The sequence below is a fragment of the Falco punctatus genome (assembly GCF_963210335.1).
Source record: "Falco punctatus genome assembly, chromosome: 6".
In the NCBI taxonomy this organism is placed as follows: Eukaryota; Metazoa; Chordata; class Aves; order Falconiformes; family Falconidae; genus Falco; species Falco punctatus.
In genome coordinates this window covers 49,444,165-49,459,722 of record NC_137585.1, presented here as the reverse complement: position 1 = coordinate 49,459,722, position 15,558 = coordinate 49,444,165, and the positions used below count along the sequence as shown (strand labels likewise).

General features: G+C 39.9%; 2 protein-coding genes across 8 annotated transcripts in view; one reads left to right on the top strand and one right to left on the bottom strand.

The window, feature by feature from the left end:
- The window catches only part of THAP5 (THAP domain containing 5), a 31,375-nt gene extending 26,209 nt beyond the window's left edge, over positions 1 to 5,166 (bottom strand). For 3 of the 6 annotated variants that reach the window (XR_013928997.1, XR_013928998.1, XM_080392741.1), the window contains exons 1-2: positions 4,989 to 5,166; positions 976 to 1,165 (exon numbers count right to left, since the gene is read on the bottom strand). Coding sequence is in view for 4 of the 6 variants with exons in the window: in XM_080392741.1 (XP_080248867.1) it covers positions 976 to 1,165; positions 4,989 to 5,071 (273 nt within the window). In the remaining 2 variants the exon portion in view is untranslated. Of the gene's footprint in view, positions 1 to 975; positions 1,166 to 1,347; positions 1,508 to 4,107; positions 4,938 to 4,988 lie in introns of those variants that run through there. The other 3 variants (XM_080392742.1, XM_080392743.1, XM_080392744.1) reach the window with 3 other exon arrangements.
- A 95-nt stretch (positions 5,167 to 5,261) lies between these two features.
- Positions 5,262 to 14,879, top strand: DNAJB9 (DnaJ heat shock protein family (Hsp40) member B9). 2 transcript variants are annotated; one of them, XM_080392739.1, is made up of 3 exons: positions 5,262 to 5,414; positions 9,128 to 9,355; positions 11,107 to 14,879. In XM_080392739.1, exons 2-3 carry the CDS (start codon positions 9,139 to 9,141, stop codon positions 11,535 to 11,537), a joined length of 648 nt encoding a protein of 215 aa, XP_080248865.1. In that variant the 5' UTR covers positions 5,262 to 5,414; positions 9,128 to 9,138; the 3' UTR covers positions 11,538 to 14,879. The 2 variants fall into 2 exon arrangements, with proteins under 2 accessions (XP_080248865.1, XP_080248866.1); XM_080392740.1 differs by lacking the exon at positions 5,262 to 5,414 and having other exon boundaries at positions 9,107 to 9,355.
- The last annotated feature ends 679 nt before the right edge of the window (positions 14,880 to 15,558 follow it).

Here is a 15,558-nt window from a genome sequence, read left to right as displayed (position 1 = left end):
GTCTTTTGGATTTAGCATGAGAACAATGTTGGTGGCACACTCATGTTTTTAGTTGTCGCTGGGTAATGTTTACACGAAGTCAAGGGCTCTTCAGTTTCTCAGGCCCTGCCAATGAGAAGGCTGGAGGAGCACTGGAAATGGGAGGGGACGCAGCCAGGACAGCTGACCCAAACTAGCCAAAGGGATATTCCATACCATAGAACATCATGATCAGTATAGAAACCAGGGTGAGTTGGCCAGGAACTGTTGATTGTTGCTTGGGGACTGGCTGGGTGTTGGTCAGCAGGTGGTGAGCAATTGTACTGTGCATCACTTGGGTTTTTGTTCCATTCCCTTTGGCTTTTATTCCTCTCCCCTTCCCTCTCATCCTTATTATTACTACAGTTTTTATTTCATTCTGATTATTAAATTATTCTTACCTCAACCTTCAAGTTTTCCCTTTTTTCCACTGATTTTCCTCCCCATCCTGCTAAGGGAGAAGGGGAGTGAGCGAGTGGCTAGGTGGTACTTAGTTGCCATCTGGAGTTAAACCACAACAAAGACAAGATGTAGTCTTTGTGGGCTATGTTTAGCAGCCTACACTCCTGAGCTCTTAGGTGTCAGAGAGGTTAGGGACAAGAAAGAGAAATGAGTAGTTTGAAACTAAAACATTCCAAAGCCAGTATTAATGTACAGTTAATAAAAAGCCTTAAAAGAACATTAAAATATAAGTAAGAGTAACTGCACCGGAAAAGCTTCTGTAGCTTCCAGATAAAAAAAGATACTGAACTCCAGGCAAAGTATGGGATGTTGTCTTCCTTTACACTATGGAATCACATACTCCTATTGTGTCAGTCCTGCTGACAAAATGTTTTGATGGACAGGAATTCAATTTTTAAAATAAAATATGGATGTATTACAGATAATTAGAACATCAGTATTACATCAATAGTTGATTAGCTTTGTACTACAATAAGAAAGATAAGAACACATTACCTCATCATCTGGGGAAGCGAAAATTGTTGGTACAGCAGTATGTTTCAAGTATCGTATGCCCCATCGCACATCAAGGGAATCAGGGGTAAAATGATCACTGCATAGAAGCTGGTGCTTACTTGGAGTCCATGCATCTCGTTTCATATTCCGTAACCATTTCTCCAGTCTCTCTTTATCATGAAGTGGAAATCTTTTTTAAAGCAGTTGAAAAAACAAAAAAAACCACACAAAAAAAACCTGTTATTTTTTTCTCCGTTCTTTCTTCTTTTTAAACAAAGAATATCTCATTGCTCCTTACAAGGTAGTCTTTCCTTAAGAGACAATTAAAATAATCCTTTAAAAAAATTAAATACTAATCAGGATGTCACTTACATGTTAATCCAATAATTATCCAAATTATTTCTAGTTAGATATTTGCTCTAGAGTTCACAGCAGAATTTCTGTTGATTTCTGCTAGCCGAGAGTTTCAGAAACATGGCCAAGATGTTTTGAAAGGTTTGATCCCGCAACACTTGCTCAGAAAGCAGTTCTGCTGTAATGAGATTAAGTACTCTGACTTAATTTTCAAAAGTTAGGTCTGGCCCTCATTTTAGAAATAGTATTTGTGGGGCTTTTTTGTCTTACTAGACACAACTAGTAAGAAAATCTTTTGTTACTGTTTTTTGTTTAACAGAGTACCTTTTAATACATCTCATACTTCAGTTTTTCATTTTGAAAAGTGACTATTTCCAATACAGGAATTAAATTTTGTTCAAAAAGTAAATACACGCAAATGCAAAGCATTTCTATATTTTGTGTTTCAGCAATAAAGCTTTCTTACAGTGCTAAGAGCCCACACAATTTATGTAATCTATAACAAACTTTTCAACCATCTAACCTATTTGAAAAGGCAAACGAAGAGTATAGACATTCATAGAAAAAAATTAAATTGGTTTTGAAAATATATGCAGTCAGACAAATTTCACAGGAAAAAGAACTAAAGTAAAAGAACATGGGTGAATATATGCAATTTACTTATTGAATTGCAAATGCAAAGGGAAATGAAAGGCTCATCATGATGCACATACAGTCAAGCAGTTATGGTAATGGCAACATGTACATTCAGACCACTCTTGGCTCTCATTTCTTATCAGACAGATATCTGGGTATTTGAAACGTGCTTAAGATTTCTCTGGTGCATATCAAGTTTATTTTAACTCTAGCATATAACCACATATGATACATAAAACATAACTTGAATACTGAGCAGTGTTAAATGACTACTGTTAAGAAAACATTCTTCAGAATCATGAAAATTAAAAAAATACATCTGTTTTGTGTACATGATACTGTAAGAGACAGATTCACGTAGTCATTAAACCTGTTCTGATTGTAACTGTAGGATGTAAAAAGTATTCGCTGTTGGCTGTATGATGGACAACGGAACATCCAGATGTGAATAAGTGCCTACAGCCTCTTTACAAAAGCCATTTTGTGTTACTTGCTAAATAGAAATGGAGCATTCCTAATGCCATTTGTCTTCCATTAGATCTTTTTTTCCTTTTAATTAACAATCAGTTCCTTTGGTTGTGCTTATTACTATATATTTATGGAACTTTCATGCACACAAAAAATCGTTCTGCAGTGAGGTATTCCAACACAACAGAAGCTGGGGAGAGAGCCTGGAGTGTCACCTGAATACTATGAAAGGCACCCGTCAGGCAACCTCTCGGCAAGCCCCTAGATCCCACCTTCAAATCCCTGAAGCTGTAGGCTTCTTCCAAAAGCCACACAGGGCAATGACTCTTAAGCAAGCCCACAGTGTTCCAAAATTGCAAACTCAGCTCATTTTCAGAGAAAAACACCTGAGATTCACAGGATAAAGGTGCCTATCTTCACCCCTTCCCCCATCTTTTGAATTCACTGCCAGTCAAGTTTTCAAATTACCAAGGAAACTGAGTAAGGTTTTGATGCATCTGGCTCTTGAGTATCTGCAGGAATGAAAGGAATAATGCCGGCAAGAACAGAATAACCTGTGAAGGGCAGGTTAGAGGTTCAGGCTTTTCAAATCCTGACTACTTAGTGTACACCCAACAGCAGCGTTACATATATTACACGCATGCCCTAGGAGCAACAGAGCTTAGCCTGGGATGTTACACCTTATCCAAGAAGGTCTTGAGAACATTTGCTTCCACTGCTGTTACCCTTGCAACATAGCACTCACTGCTTTCTCCAGTCAGCCAGTTTCAGATGGAAAACAAAATAGTCTGTAGTGACAATGTCTGACAGCAAAATTTATTATTTTAGCTTAAGGGCAACTTTGCCAAAACCTGCTCCTGCTTCAATAGTCCCCCTTATTCATCAACAGAATCTGTTCTCTGGTGTGAACATAACACACACACACACAAATGGAAAGAAGTGGACAGAATTTACTCAGCAGTTGCCCCCACTGCACAAGTCAGAGCGGTGTAGAAACAAAACGAAGAAGCGTACTTAGGCCAGTTGAGATTAGATTACAATTAAAAATTTCAGAAGGGGCTCAGACCCAAACTCACAGAGCACCAAAGGACTTCTTTGGGATGGTAAGAGGCAACGGAATAAAACTTGCAATTCATGTCAGTAGTAATTGCTAATGTAGGGCAGGAGAGCTCTATAAATCAAGTCTCAGCACCCTTTCTACAGGACCATTATACTTGCCATGCAGCACAATTCAATGGCTAGATAAGACAGCTGTGTTTTTGCAATCATCTTTATACCAATGCCATTTATTTGAATATGAATATTTATCAGCACTGAAACTTGTTTTGATCATCCATGTGGCACATTCTCTAAAGCAATATAAAAAAATTATTTCACCACATTTTCGTGATTGTTTTATGATGAATCACATATTAAAGGCATGCTGGGAAAAAAGCTTTCCTTCAATCTAAACTAAAATCCCTTTCAAGGCAGTCTTCCTGTGGGTCTTCCTACATACCCTTCCTGATCTTGGAACTAAAACAAAACTTAGTTTGAGGCATAAATTTTACTAAAACAGATTTTGAGGCTAGTCATAAAATTTCTTCACATTTTTCTTAAATGCTACAAAATTCCTCTTGTTGAATAAAAGCATGATACGCATTTGTCAACAGAAATGCATTAATATTTAGTTACCTGCACTGTGCTCCTCTCGGGGTTGTGAAACCCACCCTTCTGGGAATCAACAGCCACACAACTGCCAACAGCGCAGAGGTCACTGCGGGCCTGGGCCCGTGACCAACCAGTTGGGTGGCCGGGGAATACTACGCGGCCACCATAAACCGTGTTTTGGCAACCGAGCCAGGCAGCTTCCAGCCAGCTCAGCTGCTTCCAAACAAACCCGCAATGCCTCTGTTCGCAGCGAAGGCACGACAATTCTAGTGGGAATATTTCGTTTTAAAGAAACAGTATATGTTTCCTTTCCTGCTCTGTTGCCCTTCCTTCAGCTTGCAAGCTGTCAGCCACAGGACACGCAGCTCCCTCACCACGGAGCCACTGCCCCACTCGCGCCCGCCCTGCTAACCCCCTGCACAGCGCCAGCCGCGCTCCAAATACACGGGGTCACCGGTGCTACTCAGCTCTAACAGCCACACAGCCTCTGATTAGAAGCGCAAATTTAATTTCTTAGTCGAATCTCTTAGCTCTTCACTTCATTAATCGGCTGCGTCTATTCAATAGCCCTTCGGCGCCGCAGCACTCCCGCCCCACCCCCCCGCAAGTACCTGCCCCTCCGCGGGGGGTGGGGGTGGGGGGACTAAACACTCGGCCTGCCGACCCTTTCTCCCCACACCTTTCCCTTCCCCTCTCCCGCAGACAGGAGAGCGCCACCTCCCCTCAGCGCCTCGGCGCCTCCCAGCCCCAGAAGTTAATCCCTCGGCCATGTACCCACCCAGCTCCTGAGGGGCCGCTGCGGGCCTCGCCGCACTCGGAGCCGGCCCCTTCGGCGTTCACCACCCCTAGGGCCAGCCCCCCCCCTCCCAGACCTCTTCCCCCCCCCCCCCCCCCCAGCCACTCACGGGTAGAAGCTCAGCTTGCGCTGGTCCCTGGCGCTTTGGCCCCCTCGGTTCTTGCAGCAGGACGCGGCGCAGTACCGCGGCATGGCGGTGCACCGCGGCCCGGGCGCGGGGCGGAACCACCACGCGGTAGCAGTGGGGACGCGGCGGACAAGAGACACGAAGGCAACAGCCCCGCCTCCGTCCACCGCCCCTTGTGCCGGGGGGGGGGGGGAAGCCCCGCCCCGCGGCGGCAGCTGCAGCGGCGGCCGCTCGCGTGCGCGGCGTCACGTGGGGCTGAGCGGCCAATGGCGCAGCGCTTCGTGTAGAAATTGCAGTCGGGGCGCGGGGGAAGCTCTGCGCGAGCGCTGGCGACGGTTGGGCCGGAGCGGTGCGCGGGGCGCTGAGGGGCAGCGGCCTCTGTGCTGGCGGCGGCGAGCGAGGGCCGAGGTGAGGGGCGGCACGGAAGGGCTGGGGCTGCTGTGGAGGGTCTTGGGGAAGGTGGAGGAATGCTGATGAGGGAAAGCGGACGCGGTGGGGCCGGAGCGGTTAGGAGGTGCTGTGGCGGCTGGGGGAGGGGAGCTGGGGGCGGTGTGGGAAAGGGAGGACACACACGGACTCGGTCTGGTGCCTTTATTTGCCCTTTGGGCTCTCCCTTCTCGCAAGGCCCGTCTGCTGTGGTCTTTTGCAAGCCTGGTCGACTTGGAGGTAGGGCAGCGTCGCTTAGCGTCGCTGGTATCGTTTGTCGAGCTCTGGTTCGGCCTCGCTTTGTGGTACGGCTCTGGCGAGGTTCAGAGGGGTCTGGCAAGGGAGGATGATGCCGGGGAGGCTCTGTTTCGTTTCCCTGATCTCCAGAAGATGCAGGAGCCTTCTAGATTTGCTTTCCGGTCAGTATAGGAAGCCAAGAAAAATACAAGCCCTGGACTTTGACAGACTCCTGTAGCTAGCTGTGAACTAGGAGACTTCCTTACTCATCCAGTTAGCCGTGATATGAGAAGCATTGGAGGACTTGGTAACTTTCTTACTACTAATAAATAGTGTGTAAAAATAATCATATGACGTCGTGATCCCACTGGATAGTGCATTGCAATTCGTGCAGTCAGAGCAGTAGTGATGCATTGGATTTTCTGAGTTGTGAGACTTCGTGGATATAAGCATTTCCTAAGATCTTTGTTAATTACTTTTAAAGAGGGATGGAATCGGGCATTTGCATTGCAAGATGGACGTAGAGTCTTATTTTCTATGAGTGACAGATTTTATTCCTAGTACATCATCCTTAAGCATCACTTCAGCATGCAGCTATTGATAAATGTTGATAGACTGATAAAGAACTGATTGTTATCACCTCTATTATATTTTTGATCGTCGTTAGACAGTATACTACTTACACTAAGCTATTGTAGTTGAGAACTGTAACAACTTATTCAACAGAGTTAAATAGTTGATCTGTGTTAATAAAATCTCTAACTTTATTCCTAGATGTACCTAAATAAAATGTAGTTCTTTATAATTGTTAGGAAAGACGTTTTGTGGCATGCGCTGAATGTCAAGAAGTATACAGAATTAATGCATTTTGTAATGTGTTTGAAGTAACTACTGTACATAGCCTGGAAAGTGAAACTTACCTGTCCATTTTTGACTGAGAAACCGAGGGAGAAGAGGCATAAGCAGAATAAGTGTGTTTAAGAGACTTGATTTTGAAACGGGTTGTGAAAGTAATTAGGGGTGGCAGGACAGCGGTCAGGCATTTAACAGATTAGTTAACGGTAGCAGCAGTTAAGATGCTGTCAGCATCATAAAATAAGTGTTTTCAAAAATGTAAATTGAATAATTGATGATAGTGTTGAAATATGACAATATGTCTTTCTGATCATCTTCTAAATTTAAAATTCTGTTTATATTGGAGTTCTATTTGTACTTGATTTTCATTTATGTTTCATTGAGTTGTTCAAGGGCAGCATTAAATTACATTATTTTAAAAAATAGCGAAACTTAAGTACTGATTATATTTTTTTTTAAGTATGCTTTAGAAATCTAGTTAAAACTGGGGGAAGTATAGCATAGAACTGTGTTACAGAAAACCTAATGTAAAACTGTAGAAAAACTTAGGTGTAATTCATTATCAAGAATAATAGAAGTTGAGGTTAGGCAGAGCACAAAACTTTAAAGGAGTGACTTGATGTTCTCAGGCTCCAGTTAACTTGGATGTTACAAAAGAGGATTTGGCTCTTAACAAAGGGCATAAACTACTCTCTTTAGCTTTTCATTGTTTAATAGTAGAAGCACAGAAGTTAGTCATTAGAGAATGCAGCAGGTGATTATACTAGCATGATGCAGGTGTGAGGTAATGAAGTAAAATAAAAACGATCTTATGGGTGAGATAAAGACAGGCCTAACTGTAACTATAAAGCACAAAAGGGAAGAAAGTTCTGAAAGTGTGGAAGGATATACATGTGTGTAGTTCCTAGTGCCCAGCAAAGTTTCAGGTTAGTGAAGAGGTGCGAGAAAATACAGGTAGAAAGCTTGAAAAGGCATGTACTAAAAATATGTCTGTTATCATGCATGAAGAATACCAAAAAGAACTGTCTGTTTGGTATCTAAGTACGCTGACCAAAATACGATTTGTTTCAACTGGTGTTCCTTAACACTTGATACCATGCAGGCTGCTAGCCAAATAAATGCTTAAGAGGGCATGGGTACGTTCATTTTATGAGCTTTTTGCTTTTGCCTCACAACATTTACTTTAGCCCCCTGACTTAACTGTTAGAAATCAGGGTTTTTTTTCCCATTTTTGGTGCTTGGGGTTTAATTTTCTTTAGAGGATATGGACTTCTGTTAAAGGCTTAATTGTCTTATGTACCTGGTATCCAAAGGTTTTGAAATCTGTGACGTTTGGGCCTCATACTGTCTAAAAGTATTCTAACTAATGGTCCTCAAACTGTAAGGTTAGCTTATTCAGCTTTCAGGAAGGTAATACCATTCATCTCTCCGAGTTGTACGGTACACTCAAATCAGTGTAAGCTGGTCAAGGGGACACGTTACTTCTGGCATGCTCAGGGCCTTGTCATACATTCTGCTGGTTAGATGACAGCCAGCATTCTGTCTTTGAACATTCATGTTTCTGTACTCTGTGTTTTAAATATATGCACAGGCCTTGGAAAATCATTCAGTATTTTCTTCTGGTAGGAAGAGCTCACCTTGTCCTCGGGGAAAAAAATCATGAAAGATCATGTGGCTATGTTTCTTATGACTTAATTTATGCCACGGCTTTTCCCCTGAGTTCCAGCATCAATTTGTTTCAAGATACAACTTTTTGACAAATACATTGCTGAAAAAAAGGCACAATTTTAATTATTGTTGAAGCTGCTTGTCTTGTGTAGAAGGCTCCTTTTTTGAGTTCAGTTTAGATGTTGAGAGTTTCCTATGTAAACCTTTATATGCAATGGTACTTATCAGCTGAATTCTTTGATATCAAAGTTATGGTAGGTGTTTTTATTTATAGTGCAATCTAATACAAAAGCCCAGCCCATTGCAAAGGAAAATGTGCCCTACTTGACTGAACTCCGTACTCTAAATGAGTGTTTTACTTTTTATCAAGTTAGGTCAGTTAAATGACCTTGAGAAGCTGAGCATGAGCATGCAAGTCTTGTCTTCCTGCACTCACAGTTGATTTCTAGGCCAGTTGTGTTTTCAGGCTCTTGTTACTGCACAAGGTAACTAGTCAATTGGTTTTCAGTATTGAGTAGGTGTTTGCAATCTGCACTTAATTTAGAGCTGCTGTGTTTATGGTCCTAGAACTCAAGGATTAGTTTAAAGCTATAGTTCATGTATGCCAGCATGAACTGTTTGACACAGTGATACGTGTTGTATATTTAGCAGCTCTGTGGGAGAATGTACAGTTAAGAATAGGTGTAAAACAAAGATGAACATGGAAGTGTGCATGTGATGCGTATGAACTATGAATTTGTGGATTTTTAATTTACATATACTGATTATGAAACTAGGGGAATGGAGTTGGATGTGTGAAACAGTGGGCTTACATGTCTGTCACTGAGTGACTCCTGAAACTTACAGGTCTTCCTCTTCTGGCTTATAGTTGTGTCTATAAGTTGTTATGGAATGTGAATAACTAGCTCTTCAAGTATATTTTGGTTTTGTTCTAGGAACCAGAGAAATGGCCACTACTCAATCTGTCTTCACATTTGCTCTCTGCATTTTAATGATAACTGAATTAATACTGGCCACAGAGAGCTATTACGATATCTTAGGAGTTCCAAAAAATGCATCGGACCGCCAGATCAAGAAGGCATTTCACAAGCTGGCTATGAAGTACCACCCAGACAAAAATAAGAGTCCTGGTGCAGAAGCGAAATTTAGAGAAATTGCTGAAGGTAATATATGCTAACCTTAGTCTTAATAATTCTGTACATGACTTAAACCTGTGAGCAAATGTGATAACTTGTTATACTCCTTTTATGTCTTATTCTGTGAAAACAGATATTATTTTTTTTTCCCTTAATTCTACTTCTGTGCTGTCAAATGTCCAATATTGGTATGTGACTTGTTCTTGTGTCTTTGCACATAGGCCTTTTTACACAGTTTATGTATTCCTGCTTCTTGGGCTTTTTGGTTTATGCCTCTTGGCAGTAGGACAGCTTTAGCCCTGGGAGGTTAATTCTTATCTTTTGATCTGTCTAGTAAGATGTAGCTCAGGATTACTAGAGCTTCAGGGGGACCTAACAACAACCTTCCAGTAACTACGGGGAGATTATAAAAAAGACGCGACAGGGTGCTTCAGTGGTTCATGGGGGTAGTACAAGAGACAACAAGTGAAAGAGGTTCAGAGTCATTATAAGGAAAATATTTTTCACCTTGAGGATAGGCGAGTGTTGGAACAGGTGCTTAGAGAGGTTCTGCAGTCTCCAACCTTGGAGATATTCCAGAAGTGAGTGGATAAAGCCCTGTGTAACCTAGTCTGGTAACTGACCCTACTTTTGAGAAGGTTAAAGACCTTCTGAGGTCACTTCCAACTTCCAACACACTTCCAATTATCCTGTGAGCCTAGGAATGCACCACTCATAGGTGTTCTATGATAAAATGTAATGATGGAAGCAAATAATCAAACACAGAAGACGACTTGCTGAAAAATAAGGTGCTCCTACTTCTGCTCCCCATATTGTTACAGCGTGCATCTATTAGTGTAGTTCTAACTAGGCTAATAATATTTCTGGGTTTTACCTTCTTGTCTGCAGAAGAACTCTTTTGAAAGAAAGGTTGTTATTAATGTAATGAAGGGGAGGGACAGTCTTTTTAGATACTTACTGCAGTTGTTAGCTCCTATTGCAGGAGGAACTGCGAACTCTTTAAGTCAGCATTGAATATATAGAATAATTGCAAGCCTTTGATAGATAAGAAAATGGAAGTGTTTAAAATTCTTAATGTTACCAGAACAGGCATATTATGTGTTTGTACCTTGGAACACTAGTAGCTGTAGTTCTGGATCAAAGGTTGGATGAAAACCTAATTCCATTTCAGGTATGTCCAATCACAAAATACAGGTTTACTATTGAACTTTTGAAAAAATGGTAATTTGGACATAGGAGAAATTAATTCCCTTTATCTCCTTGATATTTATCTTGTGGCTAGTTGTAACTGCAGTGTAGTTGGAACTCACTAGCTGGCTGGCAAGTAGTTTTGAAGACATTTCACTGTTTCTTTGACAGGAATGCAGCAGGCAATTAATTTTGTTAGGATGAGTTAGGAGCTCTACCTTTCTCCTTCAGTCTTTCTGATTGTCATGTATCATTACTATTTTCTTTCAAATATAAACACTAATCTTTATTGCTAGTTAAACTGTGTTTTATTACTGTGGATATTAAATTTTGAGGATATAATTTGCCCACATAGTATAGCTATTTTTATTATAATAAATAAAAAGTTATTTTGAAACAGCTTATTTTAGTTTGGGGAAAGTTGAACAAATATTGAGCTTGATTAGGCTTGTGTGTTGAATGAAAGTGTTGCTTGAAATTTGTCCTGTTAACGGAATGGAAGAAAGCTGTTCTTTGTCTTTGTGTATTTTTTTGTTTGTTTTAAATAGGAATGTAAATAAACTTTTGAAACTTTTTTTTAATGGAAATAGCATATGAAACATTATCAGATGAGAATAAACGAAGAGAATATGATCAGTTTGGCCGTCATGGAGGACAAGGAAATAGTGGAAGCCCATTCCATCAGTCATTTAATTTCAACTTTGATGATCTGTTCAAAGACTTTGACCTCTTTAGTCAAAACTCACGGTCAAAAAAGCACTTTGAAAATCACTTCCGAAGTCATCGGGAAGCTCACAATCGGCAAAGACGTTCTTTCCAAGAGTTCTCCTTTGGAGGTGGACTGTTTGATGATGTGTTTGAAAATATGGAAAAAATGTTTTCGTTTAGTGACTTTGAAAATGCACACCGACATGCGGTGCGAACTGATACCAGGTTTCACGGATCCAGCAAGCACTGTAGGACTGTCACTCAGAGACGAGGAAACATGGTTACTACATATACGGACTGTTCTGGACAATAATGTTTCCTTTTCATCTCCTTTCTTCTTTCAACATCTTCGTAATATTTCTTGGTTTTGTGCTAACATGGAAAAATTCTTCAGACTGTTTGTTCTAAAAAACACTTAACTGCTATAAAGAAATTGTAGATTAAACTAATCTTCAGAATAGAAAGAACAGGCATTTGGGAAGTAAGTGTCTCAGTAACTACCTAGAATGGGAGAGAAATAATCTCATATGACAGAAAAAAATCATATATATTTCTGTTTAGTTAACACTTTCTCTAAAGTTGAACTTCAACACAAGATATATGTTTTTAGTTTCAGAAATGTAATATAATTTTTTTCATATGCCAATTCAGGACTGTTTGAGTTACTGGTGCATGGATTGCAGCAGAGAAGATACTTTAATTTTCAAGTGCTGCTTTTTTTTATCATGTCTTTCCAAATTTTCACTTGCAGTTTTTACCTGATGGGGACTTACTCTGCAAGTTATCCAATTTACTCAAAATACCAGAAATATGATTTACCTGGGTCTTAGTTACTTTGTCCAGCACTGCAAATGTATTAAAAAAAAAACTTTTTGAAGTTGGAAAATAACGAGAGGGAATATGTTAAGATTGTGCTTCACCTGGGAGTATGATGTAGGAATTGCTTTTACTTCCAAATAGCCAGATTTCATTGGCCTGAAAAGATTTTAGGTTTTGAATAACCCTTGACATATTTGAGGGATGTTAATGTATGTAATTTTGTGTGCATACAAGGTTTTGGGTTTTTTTTCTTTCAAGATACAAATACCTCTTTAACAAGGTTTGGAAGAATATAGAAAACACTCTTCGTTTTATGCTTATTATATTACCATGTGTGCAGTGTAGTTTCCATAGCTCAGTTTATTGAACTTAAATACTCCTCTGTGCTCTTGTGAACTTAAGATAAGCTTGCCTACAGATTCCTAGTGTTTCTGGAAGGTTCTAAATAAAATACAGATAGATTGTGTTTAGATTGACAGGCTTATTACCTGTCAGCAGGAATTTTTCAGCATTGTGATTTGAAAGGTAAATTCTTACCATAAACACAAGATAAACCTGAGAATTACAGTTGTATTTATCTAATGCCTTGTGGTGCTTACTTTGCTAATCAGGACAATACTAATGGGTATCAGTTTCAGCACCATGGAAACCCATAACCTGTCTATAAACTGTTTAAAACTAAAAAAAAAAAAACCAACAAAAAACCAAACAACAACAAAAAGACCAAACCAAAACAAAAAAACACCCCACAACAAAACTTCTGAACACTTGAACTGCTGTCAGTCCAAAAGTTTGCGTTTATTTTTTCACTAGTAATACAGGCTTAGTATATTAAATAAGTTCCCCTTAGAGTTTACTGTCACCCACCTATTCCTGTCCCTTTAGAACTGTGAGATAAGAATTTACCTTTCAGATTGATTGGATGAGCAAAACAAGCATTTTAAACAGCAGAGTTGTAAATAGGCTTTGAGTTGTTAAAATCTTTATTAAAAGAGGTTTAACCCTTTGCTTCAAAAACAGATTTTGAAAGCTGCCTATTTGCTAAGTAACTTTAACCTTCCCCTCAAGGGTATATATTATTGCTTGTTCAGTTTTCATTCACTAAATACTTGGAATGGATTGTTGCGTTATATTAAGTGCTTTTTCTTTTCCATGTTCTTCTTTATTTATTAATAGACTAATACCTCATATATGGTCTTTATAAAAAGCCAGTAATTTGTGCAAGATTATCGGAATGTGCAATATTCTTACAGTAGGAAAAGTGCTGGAGTGAGTGTGTTTTATTTCCACCCTTTTTCTGTGCAAGTAGAAATTTTTAGTTTCTTCTGTGTAATTAATGTATGATTCAACCAAAAGTTCTAATTCATGTAGATTTCTGCATTTTTTAACATACATCAGTCCTGTGCATCACATTATCTGCCTGATTAATATCATATGGGCATCCAAGTGAACAAATTACTGAAGTTCTGAATTACTTTCACAAATACCAATTTTTTTAGAGGGCATTTCTGGTGTATTTGAGGAGAATTTTTCATGCTTTATCAGCTTTCAAAAGGTGGTCTTTAGTATGAAATGTAAGAGAGTGTTAGCAAATGTGACTTAGGTATGATGACTGCTGGAACTGAAGAGGTGAGAGGCAACTCTAGAAGCAGGATGCAAAGGTAAAATGTTAATGCCTTTATTAATCTAGTGAGTATTTTCTTATATGTGGAAACAGCAGAATGAGCAGTTCTTAAGTGTGGGAGAAGGAATATTGAAGTTTCTTCTAGAAGCAAACCTTTGACTTCTCCAAAGGTAGTTTTCTCCAGTTACGAACTCGGGTCCATTCCCTAATCTTGAGTTAGAGGAATAACAGCTAAAATGAGCACTGTAAATTGTAGGAAACACAGCTGCCCCCAAGACTTAAGTCTGTTTTGAGTGACTGTATGAGTTCACCATCTTTTAGGCTAAACTTTTAGGTAAAAATTAAGGGTTCTTGGCTGTTTCTAGGTTAGCTTCCCTTCTTTAAGCATGATTCAAACTCTATTCATATAAAGTGTACTTGTTTGCCTTAATTTTTGAAGTTAAAAGTATGAAATGGATAATAAAATGATAGACCTGCTAGTTTTCTAGCTGATAGTACCTTAAAAAGACTTCCGCCTAGTCTATTTTTATCTGCTTCCATATTAGTTCTCTTAATGGCTTGTCACAGGAAGACCAACAAATACTTCCTATTACTCCTGTGGCTTCTCCAAGTGACCTTTCTGCTTGGTTTGGTTGTTGATCCAAGGTCAAATCTTAGGGAGAGCTTGCCATTAGTATTGCAGAGTCTAGTGTATGGCTATCCGTATGATTTTCTATGATTGATATGCTTTGAGTAGGCTTCAGGTGAAGAAATTTGGGCAGGCTTTCCTCAGTCAGCAGTCTGCAGTTTCATGGCTATCAGAACAGAAGCTTGCAAAATATGTTGCACTTCTCACTTATTCATAGCTCTTGCACATTCTTCTCCTATTTATAGTGATCGCCTCATGGCAGGCTCGCCAGCGGAAGTCTTGATACAACCTTCTGACATCCCTGACTTCAGAAGCTTAAGTGCCATCTTTGATCTCCTTATCTTGTGAAAAGACCCAGCAAAACCCATTTTTTTTGTTGTGTGAGGGTGAAAAATACAATTAATTTTTTAAAGGCATTTATGCATATGTAACTCCAAATGGTTGAGTTTCTGTAACTTTACCAAAATTAGTGGGTTTCTTTCATGTTTGTTTTTCCCATTATGCTTTTGAAACACAGTATCTAGTGGAGATGAAAGTACTGTAAACTTAATTAGGGTACCATTACATTAAACATGTGACAACTGTTTGTGTGTGATGTCTTTTTTCTTTTTTTTTTCTCTTCAGGATGTAGACAAAGCCAAATTCAAGTGTGTTGTGTGACACTTGTGTTTTATGAAACATTTTGATCACTATATTTTCCCTGAAAGCACTGATGGGGTTGATAGGGGGGAAAGGAGTGAGGCTGAAAAAAATTGACTTAATTTTACCTGGTTTCATGTTTGGTTTTTTTTTTTTTAGAGATGTCGGGAATGGGTTGGAGTTTAGGTGTTATGCCTGTAAGTCAAGCAGACAAAAAGCCTGTGCAAAAGGATGTTTTTCTGAGAGGCAGTGGGTGTAAGCCTCTGCCTTGAACTGCCCTGGCTTTGCCTGCTGTCTGTGCTCTGACTGCCCTGCTGAGATGCAGGAGAGCAGTACAACCAATGTGGATTGGCCTGGGTTGCCACTGAAAAGTGCAGCTTCTGAAGCCAAGGTTTGGATGCTGTTGTGCTGGTGTGAAAGCTGACCCAAGACTCTGCTTTAAAGTTCCTGTTTTCTGGGTCTGATCCTTAGAAGGTGGAGGGTATAAAAATGTTGGGGTTCTGTATGTCTCATTGGGCCATTTCTCATTAGAACAGTCTTCTCTGGAACCTAAGCAAATCTGCCATTTTAACCATGCAAAGCTGCTTTCTCCAACAAGTTTAGTCCTCAAAATGTGGAAGATCT

Coding starts and splice junctions, on each gene's coding strand:
- DNAJB9 (XM_080392739.1), top strand. CDS start 9,139: ATGGCCACTACTCAATCTGTCTTCACATTTGCTCTCTGCATTTTAATG. Junction 9,356..11,106: donor ATTTAGAGAAATTGCTGAAG/GTAATATATGCT, acceptor TAATGGAAATAG/CATATGAAACATTATCAGAT.